The 16,443-nt window shown below is 34.8% G+C and overlaps 1 protein-coding gene across 3 annotated transcripts in view; it reads right to left on the reverse strand.

Annotated features, from left to right (window-relative positions):
* The window catches only part of LOC143079538 (histone-lysine N-methyltransferase 2A-like), a 67,411-nt gene that overhangs the window by 12,645 nt on the left and 38,323 nt on the right, over nucleotides 1-16,443 (reverse strand). For all 3 annotated transcript variants that reach the window (XM_076254939.1, XM_076254940.1, XM_076254941.1), the window contains 10 exons: nucleotides 16,328-16,441; nucleotides 14,748-14,821; nucleotides 14,210-14,355; nucleotides 13,330-13,439; nucleotides 12,762-12,902; nucleotides 11,788-11,946; nucleotides 10,387-10,507; nucleotides 9,856-9,934; nucleotides 6,644-8,064; nucleotides 126-5,417 (listed from right to left, as the gene is read on the reverse strand). In XM_076254939.1, the coding sequence (XP_076111054.1) occupies nucleotides 126-5,417; nucleotides 6,644-8,064; nucleotides 9,856-9,934; nucleotides 10,387-10,507; nucleotides 11,788-11,946; nucleotides 12,762-12,902; nucleotides 13,330-13,439; nucleotides 14,210-14,355; nucleotides 14,748-14,821; nucleotides 16,328-16,441 (7,657 nt within the window). The remainder of the gene's footprint in view (nucleotides 1-125; nucleotides 5,418-6,643; nucleotides 8,065-9,855; nucleotides 9,935-10,386; nucleotides 10,508-11,787; nucleotides 11,947-12,761; nucleotides 12,903-13,329; nucleotides 13,440-14,209; nucleotides 14,356-14,747; nucleotides 14,822-16,327; nucleotides 16,442-16,443) is intronic.

Raw genomic sequence — 16,443 nt, forward strand, 5'->3', positions numbered from 1 at the left:
TGTGAATTAACAGGGATGGAGTCATTCTATTTCAATTCAAATATAAACTTTGAGTCGAGTATTAAACACAATTTGTCCATATTGCCTCATACATTTTTTCTTGGTGTATATGTTATTCAACTTACCTCCTGCATGTGGTTTGCTGATATTAGATTTTCTAGGTGTTTTCTTCTTCAAATTTTTATCCTTGGGTTTTCTACCTCTTCGTTTGAAGTATTCATGACCAGTTTGTGTAGTCTGCTGCATGCTGTCGGACATCTTTGGTTTAGGGGATCCATCTTTCACCAATTTTCTCATATAAACTTTAGACAGTAGTCCTTGAACAGTCCCATTCTTCTCTTGGTAGGTTGATATCATAGGCTTTTTGAAAGAATTTCCTGACAAGTTGATTGGATTGATGGCAGGTCTTTTGCGATTCACAATCATTGGCTTGACCAATGTCTTTTTCTGAATGGTACCATCAGGTTTTTTCACAAATGAGGTCATGACCTTGGGTTGCACTGATATGGAAGATATTGGTCTGTCTGGTAATGGTAACCTTCTAATCAGCTCCTGCATATTTCTAGGCAATATTGAATTTTTAGAATAGCTATGATGATTTAAGTTTCTCTGCCTGCTTAAGAGAGATGATAATACTTGGTTTGATTTTGAAGGAGAGACCTCATTAGAAGATAGTTTTGATACTAGGTGACTATCCAAAGCATCTTTAATTGCCGATGAAATTGTCATTTGTTTGCCTGAAGAATCAGGAACATTTCCTGGTGCTTTCCATGGAGTGAACTGATCATTTTGAGACATTGGTACTATAGGCTGTATTGCTGGAACTCTTGGTAGCTGGTTGTTCGCACCACTCGTATTCACGGGACTTGAATTGGTCGAAGGAACACGGTGTGCCGATACTGTGACAGAATATGTTCCACTCTGAATCTGACCGCCACCCAGTTTGTTCAACAATGCTGTATGATCCTGAAGGACTGTTGGATCTGTAGTCAAGGCAACCGGTTTGCCATCCACAAATATGCGTACAATAGTGTTGGGTTTGGCACCCCCTTGTTTCTGTTGAGGTAGAACTAAAGGCAATGTTGACTGGGGGAGACTTACTGGAGATGTTGATGGTGGACGACTTACTGCTAGTGATGAAGATGGACGATTAAGTTGGCTAAGTGGTGATGGCTGCAGACTATCAGGAGATGATGATGCTGATTGAATGGATACTTTTGGTATAATTAATTTAGACTGAAGACCTGCTTCCATCAACTGTGTCAAAGGAATAAGTTTACTATTAGCTGGTGGTTTTTTCACGTGGTCAGTTACAAGAGTTGTTGGCCTTTGTTGGTTTTGTGGAAGGTTATATATAGGAGTTTGCTTAAGTCCACACTGACCTACACTGTGGTATGAACCAGGTGATAAATCTGGTGTCCTTGATAATACAGGACTTTTATTTGGTGTAGATACAGGAGTTATTGGACTTTGGTTCTGTGGTTGCGTGGGTAAGTTAAATACTGGAGTATGCTGACCAGAACTGCTGTATGAACCTGATGGAGTTGTGACTGGACTCGGAATAGCTGGTGTATTTATTTGAGAAGTCTGCTGTGTTTCAGGTGTTTTTCCATTGTTAGCAGACTCATTCAATATCATTTGTTGCAGAACCTGTCTCTGATGAATTGGTCCTGCTGCCATTGATGTTTCCATGATCATTCTGTTAATATGCAGATTCATGTCAAAGGGAGCTGGAACTGGTCTCTCAGCACCTACATGTGATATGTCCATCTGTGCAGACATAGCTTGTGTTAATGGTATTATAGCTGGGGTTGACCTACTATGCATCTGCTGTATTTGTTGTATGGCATGTGGCATGTTCTGTTGAAGTTGTTGGAATGCTGTCAGTGAATGTGCTGGATTGCTGACTAAATTAGGATTATGGATACCAATTAATGAGGGTGTCATCAATGGAGGAGGTCCTCTAACAGGTGTCTGCTGAGACTGACCAAACTCTGCTGCAGGTTTTATTGCATTGTAAGAACCACCATTTCCAATATTTAACTTTGGTGGAGAACCCTTGTTTAGCAACTGGAAAATGTTCCTTTCATCAGTAGAATGCCCTGAGGAATGACGAGACCTTGGTGAACTGGTACCTATTCCAACATCTCGACTGTGTTTCAACTCCTCTGAAGCCCTTCTAGCCTGAATTGACTGTTGAGGAGATTCTCTTTTTGTTTCATTCAATGATTTTCTAATTAAGTCATAACGAGGGGCCTGAACATTTGATGGCTTTTCCTTTAATAATTCCTGAAAGGAACTGGCACTTCGCCCAGTTTTTGTGTCAGTCACAGGTTCATTTTTGGGTGGAGTTTTTTCTTTCTGTGCCAAAAACTGAGACAATGCTTTGACTGCAGGAGAAGATTTCAAAGAGGCAACATTACTTTCATCTTCAAATGATTTTCTAGGTGTCTTCTCACGTCTCCTTATTACTTTATTATATTTGGGTTTAGCTTCTCTCACAGGTTGATCATCGTCATCATCATCAATAACAAGAGGTCTTGCAGCAGAACCTAACATTTCAGATACAGTCTTGACAGGTGAACTTTGGTCATCTTTACAATGGGAATTGTCAACAGAAACAGATGGAGTTTCAGTTGGCAATACATTTTTCTGTTCAGAATCTTTCACTTCTTGTGGCATTACATCCTTATTTTCAATGACTTCTTTCTCAGGCTTTGCTTCAGTTGTGTCCATTACATACTCCTCGTCAAGGATTTCTTGTTTGATCTCTTTATCTAAAGCATCCTCCATTTCAGATATATCTTCGCTTTTCATGTCCTGATCTGAGAGAGTTGCAGTATCTGAATTTATTTCTGATTTTCCATCAACCTCTGTATCCAATGTATTTTCAACTTCAGTTTTAGTTTCAATTTTGTTGTCAACCTTACTACATATATCTGACTTAGTATCAGAATCACTTTGGACATCTTTATTGCTACAGATTTCCTCTGATTTGCTGTCAGTTTCACTTTCTATTTCTTGTTTATTCTTAAATTCTTTCTCATCGCTTTTTCTTACTTCTGTGCTATCAAACATGTCACTTTTATCGTCTTCTTTGTCATCTTTACTGCTAATCTTGTCCTCCTTTTCATCACAAACTTCTTCTTTTGCTTCAGAATGATCATGCTTCTCTAGATCAACCTCTATGTCAGATTTAAAACACAAAGGCTTCTTCCTTGGTCTACCTCTTTTGCGGTTTATTTGTTTTTCCAGACTAGCTAATTTCTCCATGTTTTCTAAGTCTTGATCATTAGCTGACTTATCTAAATCTTTAGAAGATGATGAAGCACTGCTAACTCTTCTCTTAGAAACAGATTTCATGTTCATAGACTCTGAATCGGTAAAGTGACGTCTCCTTTGAGTCTGAGCTGATGATTTACGAGACATTAATTGCAAAGATCGTCTGGAAATTTTAGAGGAACTGAGTAGACTCTGTTTTGTATTGTAATTGAGGCTTGTTTTCTTGAACAAATATTGCCTTGCATAAGGATTATCAGACACTTCTGAGCTGTCAAGGTGCCTTTTGGTTGCTATTAATCCATCACTTTTGGATCTCTGATGTTTCCTGTACTTGTCTCTAATGTTACTAATTTTAGACTGAACTAAAGATGACTTTGGGGGACGTCCTCTACCTCTAGGTGTAGACTGTTCAGACAACGGTGTACTGTCATTTGAACATTCACTTTTTTCTGTACTTTCCGACAGTTTGTGTAAAGGAGGTCTGCCTCTCTTTCTCTTTTCAGTGTCTTGTTCTGGACATGACAATTCTAGACTTTGCTGTGATAAACCCGACTTTATTTCAGGTGTTTTATGTAAAGGAGGTCTTCCCCTCTTTCTCTTTTCCTTATTTTTATCTGTAGTTAACTCTTCACTCTCCTGCATTGAATCTGAAAGTTCTTCTGTCTGTTCATCATCTTGAGGAGTAACAGCAACTTTTGGAGGTCTTCCTCTTCCTCTTTTAATCACTGTAGATGTGGTTAACTCTTCACTCTCCTGCATTGAATCTGAAAGTTCTTCAGCCTGTTTGTCATCTAGAGGAGGAACAGCAACTTTTGGAGGTCTTCCTCTTCCTCTTTTAATCGCAGTAGTCCTTGAGGGGTTCTCTTTCAGATTAGAACTGGATGTCTTTAGTGGAATACTGCATCGTGATGGTGATAAGCGATCCAGTACGACTTTTGGAGACATGTTAAATCTTGGACCAGTCCTGCCAGGTTTCTTAGTGATCAATTTTCGTTCTTGTTCATCAACCTGACTAACGACAGTCTGTGCGATAGTTGTTCCTCTCATTGGGTATCGTCCTTCCCTAGAAGAAGGCTCCGGCTCATCTTCCTCGTCTGTAGTACTACTAATATCAAAATCACAGCTACTAACATGTGTGTTATAACTCTCTTTTGTTCTATAATGTCGTTTACATGTTGGACATTTGAATGGCCCTTCTTCCCCTGGAGTGCTCTTCGCCAGACTCTCAGCTTTAATCTTCTCACTTAATTTGTCATGCAAAGGTTTCTCTTCCATCTGTGCTTCTTCATCACTGAATATTTGTCTGTGCCGCAATGGATAAGATTTACGAGGCTGTTTCTCTCGCTTTGGTGAAGGGGTCCTTTCTAATCCTAACCCTTTGAGTATTTCCGTCTTTTGCTTTTCATTTTCGTCAGATTCAACAGATAAATTTAGAACTTCAAATACATTACGATCCTTTGATGGTGCACACTGGTGTGTATCTGTACTTTCATGCTGAGGTCTACTTTTATTTTTGACATTTTCAACCTCATCTTCAGAACTTAATGAGATAACTTCTTTTATAGGTGAATCTACCTTAGGAATAAAATCACCAGTTTTTTCGTGCAGTATATATGTCTCAGAGTTTCTCATAGCAAAATTTTTTGGTGGTTCATAAATGTCTTCTTTCAAGTCTACATTTGATGTACTGGTTTTCAAATTTTCATTTTCTGATACCATGTCTACACTGTCAGTTTTCTGACCATCATCTATCTTCAACATTCTCTTAGCATTTTCTGTATCATCTACGGAAACATTTAACTGTTCTTTCATTGGACTTTCTATAGTGAGAACTGGCATTAGTTCCACATCATCAATATTCTCTAGTGAACTCTCCTCTGAAGAACTATCAACTTTTTCTAGGATGGGACAATCTTTTTTTACTGCTTTATTCATCTTAGCATCTGTCACCATGACTTCTTCATCATCAGAAGCCAAATCTGTATTTGTCTGACATCCTATTTCACTCGAGGCAAAAGAAATACTTCCACTTTTCTCAGTTTCTGTATGACCGATGTCTTTTAACTCCTGACTGGTGACTTGTGAACCATTATCCTGTTCACTGCATGTCAAACCAGTTACAGGTTCTCCTTGTCCTGAAAAATAAAAAAAATAAAAAAACTGCTTTAATCAAAACATATTATACCCCAAGTATTCTGCCATTAAATATTAGATCACACTATTCAGGGACATGTAGAAAAAAGTTGCTTTTTTCCTAACCATTAAAAGCAATGTTTAGTCACCCGGGTATTCAATAAGTCCCTTTCATCATCATTTTTATGAGGTTGATGAAACAAAGTAAAAGCATTAACTTGGTAGACTGCTCATGTTTTTTCTCCTCCATTGGAACATCTTTTATGCAAGTAAATTGAAGTATTTACTTTCCCTACGTCACTTGTATCAATTTGAATTGGTTTACAATTTGTTGTCAGGCCTATTATAGCTTGGTATGTGTTTGCTCATTGTAGAAGGCTGTACAAGTCGGTAACGAGGTTATTTGCTAACTTCTACATTATTTGGTCTCTGGTGGATAGCCGTCTCTTTCGCAATCATACCACATCTCTTTTATCTTATATACATGCCTTTACATAGATAAAGCAGAAGTACAAGCCTAATAGAGGGAAATATCCATTCAACAAGCATTAATACTAATAATAAAAGACAGTTGGATTGGTGATTACTTTTCACTGCATCAGCAAGATTTTCTTAGTATCTATTATCAAGTACAAGATTGATATCTTTAAACAATATCTATAGGCATAGTTTAACATGTATATATAATATTAAAACAAAGCAAGCAAGCTAACTAAAGTCTTGCTCTACATGCTGTAGGAAATTAGCTGTAATATCAAAATTATCATGATTATGTAACAAGAACAAATTACATTCTTTAGAGGATTATAGGACCAAATAAAACTAACCTTTTCAAGATATAATAATTTTCATATTTACTTTTTATCACGGTCATAATTGTACTATTACATTGTATATTGAACTAAATATGAGATAATACTGTATTGTATTGCTGCATAGTTGTGTTAAAATAAAAATGTGTACAAGATTTTTTTAAGGTCTTAATTAGAACAGCAAACAAACATTTGACAAATGAACCAATGCACACAGGAAAAAGGGGAATTTTTACTACTTTCACAATTTCACAGTCACTGTAATTTGCCCACATGCAGTTTCCCAAATGATAAACATGGGTGATATCTTATTAGTGGTTTATATACTATTAAAGTAAAGTTGAATATTAAATAATATTTTCACCCAATGCAAACAACCCGAAGCTGTACATAAAATTACTCATAATTATAATTACCAATATTCTTCACATCAGCACTTGTTGACATTGTTGCTTGCATTTCTCCCGATCTTGATGTTGATTGGTCCAGTAGATTAACAGGAACTTCAGATAATTCTGTCCCAGGTGTATTCACCGTTTTATTCTTATCAGACTGATCTTGTTCAACTCCTGTACTATTTGCCACTGGAACAACCAATGACGGTTTTGTGATTTGTTGACTATGGTTCTCCACAGGAACTTCTGTGCCTTCAGAAATTGTTTGTACAGATAACTCTTGGCCACTTTTCACAATCTCTGTATTAGATGATAGTTTAATTGACCCGACTGTGCTTCCTGATTCAGATGAAGGCGGGTCATCTTTGAGAAGTTCACTATCAGTGCGACTGTTTCGTGTTACACTTAATTGATCAGCTTGTTTATCTGGTTCATTGACCTGTTCCGAAATCATTTCAGAGTTTTTATTGACTTCAATTTCAGTGGAAACTTCACTGGAACTGTTTTGAATTTCACTGCTATACTCTGCAATCATGGCATAATCTTCTTCAGTTAATTCCTGGCCTTCCTCAGTTATTACAATCAAAGCATTTTCTTCACCGGACAATTCGTTAATAAGAGGTTCTAAACTTTTGTCTAAATCAAAATTGTCAGTTTCCATGGGAGCTTCTTGTTTATCATTATCACAAGTGTCTACAGATTCAGGAACTTGAGGTAGATATTTTGGAGATGAACACAGTCGTGGGGGTGATATGAGACGTTCAGAAGAGTTTGACCTAGATCTTGGTAACGTGGGAGCACTAGCTGGACGATCAGGAATAACTATTGTTGTCTTTCCACCAATCGTCCTTTCCTCGCTCTTCTGTCTGTTTCTTGCTGCAGCACTATTTAACCTATTTGCAATCTCTGCCAGGGGACTGTCATTGACGACTGCTACAGAAGGTGGACAGATCTTGTTGATTGATTTATTTTGGTCTTTTGATTCATTTCTGTACTTTTCTGGATCTTTGTTAAGCAGGCGCAAAGTTGTTGGAGACAGCATTGACAAATTAACAGGCAATGGGTCATTTTTCCGCTTTTTATTTGGCGCTGGCCATGACGAACTTAGTGGATCTTCACTGTCTACCGACATTGATCGTGTCTTGTCAAGACTTGAGACAGATATTGTCCGTGAGGATTCATTGGAGCAAACAGAAGACTCGTCATCAGTCAACTCTATAATGCTAGCCCTCTTCCTAGCTTTTTGTGGAAACAGATCAATGCCTGGAAGATTGAGTTTTGACAAGGGGACATAATTTGGATGATTGACATCGTGAATGATAGTCATATCCATGATTGTGGCCTCAGGAGTCTTTGGAGTTTCAGGTCTGAATTCTGTGATCTTACAGGTATATACACATCTTTTCCTTGAGTGCTTGGTACTCCAATAAACTCTTGTGCAGCTGAAATGAAATACATTTTTTTTTTATTATTATCATTGCAAACAAATGGACTTAAAAACTTAACAAGAGTGCACACGCTGAAATGTCTCGCCTTCTAAACTAACCATTGATATTATATTGATAGTCCTAAGTATAAAGTTAAGCTTTATAACAACTGTCACATAAACTTAACATTAACCAAGATAACTAAACAAAGACCAATGAACCTTGAAAATGAGGTCAAAGTCAGATGAACCATGCCAGGCAGACATGTACAGCTAACAATGCTTCTATACAACATATATAGTTGACCTATTACTTATAGTTTAAGAAAAATAGACCAAAACACAAAAACTTAACACTGTGCAATGAACCGTGAAAATGAGGTCATGGTCAAATCAAACCTGCGGGACTGACATAAAGATCATCAAATATTTCCATACACCAAATATAGTTGACCTATAGCATATAGTATTAGATAAAAAGACCAAAACTCAAAAACTTAACATTAACCACTGAACCATGAAAATGAGGTCAAGGTCACATGACATCTGCCCGCTAGACATGTACACCTTACAATCATTCCATACAACAAATATAGTAAACCTATTGCATATAGTACGAGAAAAACAGACCAAAACACAAAAATTTAACTATAACCACTGAACCATGAAAATGAGGTCAAGGTCAGATGACACCTGCCAGTTGGACATGTACACCTTACAGTCCTTCCATACACCGAATATACTAGCCCTATTGCTTATAGTATCTGAGATATGGACTTGACCACCAAAACTTAACCTTGTTCACTGATCCATGAAATGAGGTCGAGGTCAAGTGAAAACTGTCTGACAGACATGAGGACCTTGCAAGGTACGCACATATGAAATATAGTTATCCTATTACTTATAATAAGAGAGAATTCAACATTACAAAAAAATTGAACTTTTTTTTCAAGTGGTCACTGAACCATGAAAATGAGGTCAAGGACATTGGACATGTGACTGACGGAAACTTCGTAACATGAGGCATCTATATACAAAGTATGGAGCATCCAGGTCTTCCACCTTTTAAAATATAAAGCTTTTAAGAAGTTAGCTAACACCGCCGCCGCCGGATCACTATCCCTATGTCGAGCTTTCTGCAACAAAAGTTGCAGGCTCGACAAAAAAACTAGAAGTCATTGTTAAGAAATAAATATGCTTTCAAAAATTTCTTACAAATCAAAGCTATCCAATATCAAATACAATAAGATAATGTTTTTTTTATACAGTGCCTTGCAACTGAAAAGATTTAATATTGCTTTGTTGGTTTGCTGTCTAGCAGACAATTATCCCTTTCATAATGTAAATAGTCATGCATTCTTAAACATCTGTTCAAGATAAAACCTTACATACTGATTCCTGTAAATCATTTTCTGCTGTTGAAGACAACCTCTACATGTCTTTTTGATTTTGCTTTATTGTGTTGCAAGATTACTGTGAATAACACAAATATTTTAATGATTTTATTCTTGTGAATTCAGAAAACATCTGTTTTCCCCAAAAGAAAAACTTCAATTTTAAAATTTGTGGTTTGCAGTATTTCCTGAAATTAATCTTGCATTTTTGTTTAATTGTGTAACAACAGAAAGTAATACAAGATGCCAAATTCCTGAAAGCTATTGCAAAGATTATCTAAGATCTCTCTCTATACTTTTATGTTAACATAATTGTTTACACTTTTAAAACTCGAGATAGTTTGCAAACTTCACAGGAAGGAAATTGAACCAAATATAATCTCTTTGTATGATCTTTTTGTAAGCATGCATACCTGAATCCAACAGGAAGAAGTACACCTTTACAGTCAGATAAAGATGTCAAATATCCTAATGACTCTATTGTACAGGACCCTGAAAATAAACATGGTAGTGTTAATGGCTACATTTCAGACTTACAAACATATTACAAATCGAATGAATTGCAAAGGTAATGAGAGTTGATATTTGAATGTGTAGACATGTGCTAAAATACTTTTTTTGAAGTCTCTTTTTTTCTTTAAATTTCATAAAAGTGAATTCTTCCTTTCACCTGAACAAGAATAATATGACTTTAATAAATTTTGAAGAGATTTAATCTCTCCATCCTTCTCAAAATATTGACCTTGCAAATATGACACTGTGGATAACAAATCAGGTATTCAATAAATTTATCATCTCAAATTGTTATACTAATTCTTTTATGGATTTTGACGAACGCATATTTCCTAAAATACAATCTAAGAAATATAACATTAACTCTCTTAAGCAATAAAGTGAATAAATTTATATAAATAATATTTTATAATTTGAGTTGTTTAATTCACCTATAAGGATATTGATTTCAGCAGTAGTGAGACCCTTTGTCCAACTTTTCTTTGTGAATTTCATGCCTTCTCTATCAACACATACTCTTCTCATTACAGCAAACTCATCTTTCATAACAAGCTACAATTAAACATAAATAAAAATCTATCTGAATAGTAACTGACAACAATTAACATTGTATACAAATATTCTTTTTCCAAACTCTTGAAGGGGCATTAGCTACGAGATATATAAAAATATCTAATGTATGATTTTTGTTTGTTCAATCATTAATGAAAGTGAAATAGTGAAATAATATTTTGCTTTTAACAGCTAAAATGGTTCAATTTTGTCAAATTAAGCTAATAAACATTGATAATGAATTATTTACTTGCAAGTGATTAATTCGACCTCATTAAATCCATATTCATGTGAACTCCAATTTAACCCCATAGAAAGAGATAGAATAACGCATGCATTGCCCGTGTATGGTTATTTAAGGGAAAAGAATGTCAACATTGAAAGTGAAACGAAGGTAAATAATTTGATTGACTAATTCAATCCACAAAAATCTTTCTTATAAAGGTAAAAATGACGATAAACATATATTCATAATTTATAAAAAAAATATTAATAGACCTATAAAAATCCAATTGAACGAGTTGCTTAATCTATTTATATCTATGTTTATATCGCTTATATGGTCATAGAAGGTCAACTCGATAGTTAATTAGATGGCGTCTAGGCTAAATTTCTTACGAAGCAAAGCTATCTCATTGAGACTATGTCCTGTAAATTATTCATTTCATACTTTTATAATTTGGAAAAATGTTTAACATTGTTATAAATAAAATATTTGAGTCAAATCGGTTAACATGAATTTGGCAGCTAGTGCCCCTTTAAGTTCTGTCAGCATCAACATTGAAGAATTATTTGGTGTGGGCTGAGCTTAAAGCAATGTAGATAGTGACAGTTATAGCCAATCTATATCTTTTGGGTTCTTAATGAACAATAAAACACCCATTTGCAGGTTAAATTTGTGAATACACATGTTAAGGTCATTTCTACAACTGTTAGTGGTCATCTGGCAGACCTGGGCATTTATATTCCAATCTATTTTAATACAACAACGAATTCTTCAATGGAATATAAATAAATTCAATATTAAATAAAACATACATAACTTTAAACTTGTATTGCCTAAAGAAGGAAAAAGCAATGAAAAGAAGACCAAACTTGTTCATTCCAATTTCTATTCATCAAGCTTCGCAATAATATTTAAAGCCATGCTGTTGTCAATTAATTTTCAATTAATGAGTTTGAATGTCACTCTGGTATCTTGCACCCCTCTTTTTTAATGCCCTCAATAGTGCATCTACAAGATGGGATAAAAGCAGTGCCATTTATAAGAATGCATTTACCTCTCCATCAACTTTTTCCTTGTGTGGTGAACAGAATACTTTTTTATCATCCTGAAATAAACACCCATCCATTCTAGCACACATAAAATGGTAATTGGCAGGACAACCTCTGGTACAGCATCCAACTGTAGCACCAGCTCTTTGACAAATATCACATTTCTGGAATAAAAAAGAAATATTTCAACATAAATGTTCCATTGTTCAAAAAAATAATAATAATAGAACTGTTAGAAGTCACAAAAGTATATCCCACACACAATAATAAAAATCAGGAAGCCTTCTACAACTAGATATATTTTATCCATATCTATTCCCTGTTGAGCATGAGCATTGAGCAGGTGATATCTCTTCAGAATTTTTGTTTATAGGGTTCAACCATAAATCATATGAAACAGCACTCTCTCATGGGAGAATCTGTTGTCACCCTTAAAAAGACCACACATTTCACAAAACATATCAATTATCTACAGAATTAAAGAGGAGAATATTATTGAAGTATACAGACTAATCATTATATAATACAAGTACACTTATTTTGCTTGATTTCACTTTATTGATACCATTTCCAATGTTTAATGAGGAAGTTTCAAATTAATTAACTTTTGAAGTTCATTCAATTTAACAATTTAAAGATTAAAAATTTCATCTGTCAGCAATATTTCTCATGTAGGGATTCAAAATTAGGTAATGAAACTTGATTATAATACTTTGTACTTTTTGGTTACCATGGCATGACAATCCTTAATAAAATGAAGACGTATCATAAAACATTCGAAATATTTGAGGATACATTGAATTTTTGTTTTATCATCATTTGCATCTATCAAAATAATTTGATTTGTTACTTTCATATTTTAAAATAATCTGATGCTATTTTCATATTTTAACTTGGGTGTATAAAAGACATCAGACATTTGCTTTTTGTTCACAGTTTTTCACTTCGCTCTTTGCACCTTTTCATTGTAAGTTCTTACCATCTTTTTGCCCCTTGACACAGCTTCATGAACATTCTGTAATGATCCATCTCGACCTTGTTCGTAAACCTCAGCTGACCACAAGGCACAGTTTATATGAACCCAATCATCTTGACCTGTGTACAACAACCTTCCCTCTCTCTAAAACAATAATACATATTAATATAAAAGACACATATATGTATATGTAATGTTTATGTGTGGAAAGCAAAAGAGAAAATCTCACAAAAGTGACATTCTTATCTATCTTTAAATGATGTTTTTGGAAAAGAATTTGAAATCTTACAAGTGTATGATTAGTACTCCTGAACTTTCTGTCTCCTGGTTCTAATTTTTTACCTCTAAATGGCAAAACATATTAAAAAGTGTCATTATTTCAAAACATGAAAACTTCGAAAATTGACAAATAACCTTTTTTCTAACCCTAAGGATTAAAAATAGATACAGCTAAAATTCAGTAACCAAATCAAAAGATCTTGAATGTTATAACAGCTTTAAAAGTTATTTCTTTCTACCTCTTTTTGTTTTTAATAATAACAAGATCTCCTTTCTATTTGTATGAACTTACATTAGGATCAGCATCTCCATAATGCCAACAGAGTATACATCTCCTGGTGTCCTGTCCATCATCTGCCAGATCTGAGGATAAAACTTTCTCTCCCTCCTCTTCTGGATCAACTTGAAAGAAAATGAAATATATCATGTAATAATTTTCTCTCGATGAAAAGAGGATGTTGATTATTTTTTACAACAGATTATTAAAAGTTTAACAATTATTTAGCAACAAAGCATTTTCAATCCAAGAAAGGAGTACTTGGAATATACAATGTCCACTATGCAAAATTCTAATGCAATTTGTATGTAACAATTTTTTTCATTGGCTAAAAAGTTTCGTCAAATCCACAGTTGACCAGGCGTAACTAAGGAGGGGCAACCATTTTGAAATGATTGAATCAACAAATGTTCGATTACTACTATATAATCCAAAATAAAACAACACCTACCTCGAATTCGCCGTTTCAAAGTTATTTTATCTGAATTTGAAGCGTACAGGCAACGTAATAACCTCCAGGTTGTAAGTTTTCATTGTATGACGTCACGTTTACCCATGACGTCTTTGCGTCATAATCATTCATGAAGTTTCGCGGATTTTTTTTTTTATTTGTCAAATTAAGACATTTTTCCAAGTTTTATCGTATTATTTCTTTTTGAAATGCATTAGAATCGGAATAACAGTACTGTAGTTGAAGAGTTGCCACCGTAAAACTGCATTTGCGACCGTCAAATCTACAATTGACGGTGGCAACTCTTCAACTACAGTACTGTTATTCCTTAATTACAGGTTATAATCAATGTATCATATATTGTGGATGCATTTATTTTTTTAGACAATATTAGTTAATTTTGAGTTGATGTAGATGAGAACCACATTTTCCCCTCACCCTTACCTATTGTTAGAACTTTCTTAACAGGCGTGTCTAAAACTTTCTTGAATGGTGATGGCTGGGGTGAAGATGGCAGACTTTCTCTCTCTAACCACTGGGCATAGGTATGGTCTTCAAACGGTGGAATTACAGCATCTGGCAACATGTTTCTGAAATGAATATGGATATTCAGTATAACACTGTGTGCTAATCTTAAATGGATCAAACATTCACATGAACACCTTGTATTACCTATGAGTTTAAAATTCAAAGGGAAAAAACTCAATCATAATTCTAAGGGCCATATAAATAGTTGTCACTACTACTTTGCAAGATTTAACAAGCAGGACTTTGAAAAGTACATGTATTAATGAAAGGTGATCAGTATAAAGAATATAATTTTAAATAGCAAAGACATGTGCAAGTATAAATTACTGGAACTGTGACTGAATGTGAATTCAGACACAACAAATCTAAGAACCTTTACACAAGTCCATATTTGATAACTACATACATGCCATAAATACAATGTTGTGTGATTATTTTCTATGTAAATACATACTGAGGTAGACATCTGTTATGTTCCCACATCCTACAGGCTTTAACATTGTACCAGGGAAAACACTTCTCCATTTGCTGTAACAAGAATATAACTATTTAAGAAAAAGCTCTTCATCTTTTTAATAATCTTTGTACAGTGAAACCTGGGTAAACCGAACCCTGATAAAACCGAATTCCAGTTTAAACCGAACAGTTTTCAAAGTCCCACAAAATTTCCCTATCAATTATTGTTAATCTAACCTGAAAAAACCGAACCCTGTCAACACCGAATTCCGAACGCTTTTTGAAGGCTCGTTAGTAAATTTGTATCTAAACGTTACCTGTCAAAATCGATCAATACCAATCAAAACAATAAAATATGATTAATTATTTGCATGATTTAATTAAACAAACACAGGATGGCAGAGTATCCCCGAAGGTATTTGAGGTTTAATGAACTTGTGAGTTGTTATTACAAACTAATTAGCATGTCTGTGTCCATGTATAAAGTGATTTTTTTGTAAAGAAACGTTAAACTGGTCAGCTACCCCCATCGCCGATAATGACAAGAAAGGAACTTTTCCTCAGATCAATTAAATGCACCTTACTCAAATAATTACGGCAAAAAAAATGAAAACTGCCATTCTGTAGCTAAACTGTTTAATTAAATAATAGTTTTAAAGCCTTTCACCGGATTAAGAAGTCGTGCAACACAACAAGGTCAATGGATTTCGATTGCTAGATTCCCTTTAGAGGCCCTATATATTTGATTCGAATGCTCCTGAAGACTTCCGTTAGCTATTTAGCAACGATAAAGTCCGGGAATAAACTGGACCCCTGCTGTTGTTTCACTGTTATCGTGTGCCGAAGTATCAATCAGCGGGTGACCAGTTTAGTTCGTGAACTCGCGTGTACAATGACATTCCCGATTCAACTACGGAATCGTCATATGACAGTGACTGTGAATCTGAATTGGTCAGTGAATTAACGGATGAGAAAATAATTATAAAAGGCAAAATCGCTCCACGTCGGACATTTCCCAACGAAGAGCGTGATTGACGGAGTGGCGTTTGATTTATAAACAAAAATGTAGCAAAACGTCTATCTTTTATCTTCTTTTATTTTTACATTTACATCTAAATCAACACAAAAATAAACTGTCGGCTGTTGTGTCACCTATTATTCCTGCCAACATTATTTTGGTGTCGACTTCCGCCTACCTCTACAATCCGAACACCTGTGAAAACCGAACAAAACGCAAAGTCCCGTGGGTGTTCGGTTTGGACAGGTTTCACTGTATTTTCAAATATTTTGCCCTAAAGAGCATCACTGACTGAAGAGATATTGATTGTTGAAATGCACATCTGGTTCAGAAAAAATGGTACTCTTTACAATATTTTCACAATATTCAAATTTAGTATTGATTAAGTTCAACACAACAAAATCTAAATCATAGCTACAATAAGTCTAAAGAATCTATCCTTGCCATAAACCTATCCCCTATTTCCTACTGCATATAAAACTACTTAAGGCTACAAAACTGAATACTGTAAACAAAGTTTTCATTTTTGTGTTCACCTTTTTTAGAACTTTTTTACTCACTTTTACAAATATGGATCTAACAGAATTAATGGCTTTTTTCCTGACAACACTATTTTCTTCTGTATCTGTTAATGCTGACTCTATAATGAATGCTATGTCCTCACTGAACTCTTCCT

This window comes from Mytilus galloprovincialis, chromosome 6 (genome assembly GCF_965363235.1).
Source record: "Mytilus galloprovincialis chromosome 6, xbMytGall1.hap1.1, whole genome shotgun sequence".
Classification (NCBI taxonomy): Eukaryota; Metazoa; Mollusca; class Bivalvia; order Mytilida; family Mytilidae; genus Mytilus; species Mytilus galloprovincialis.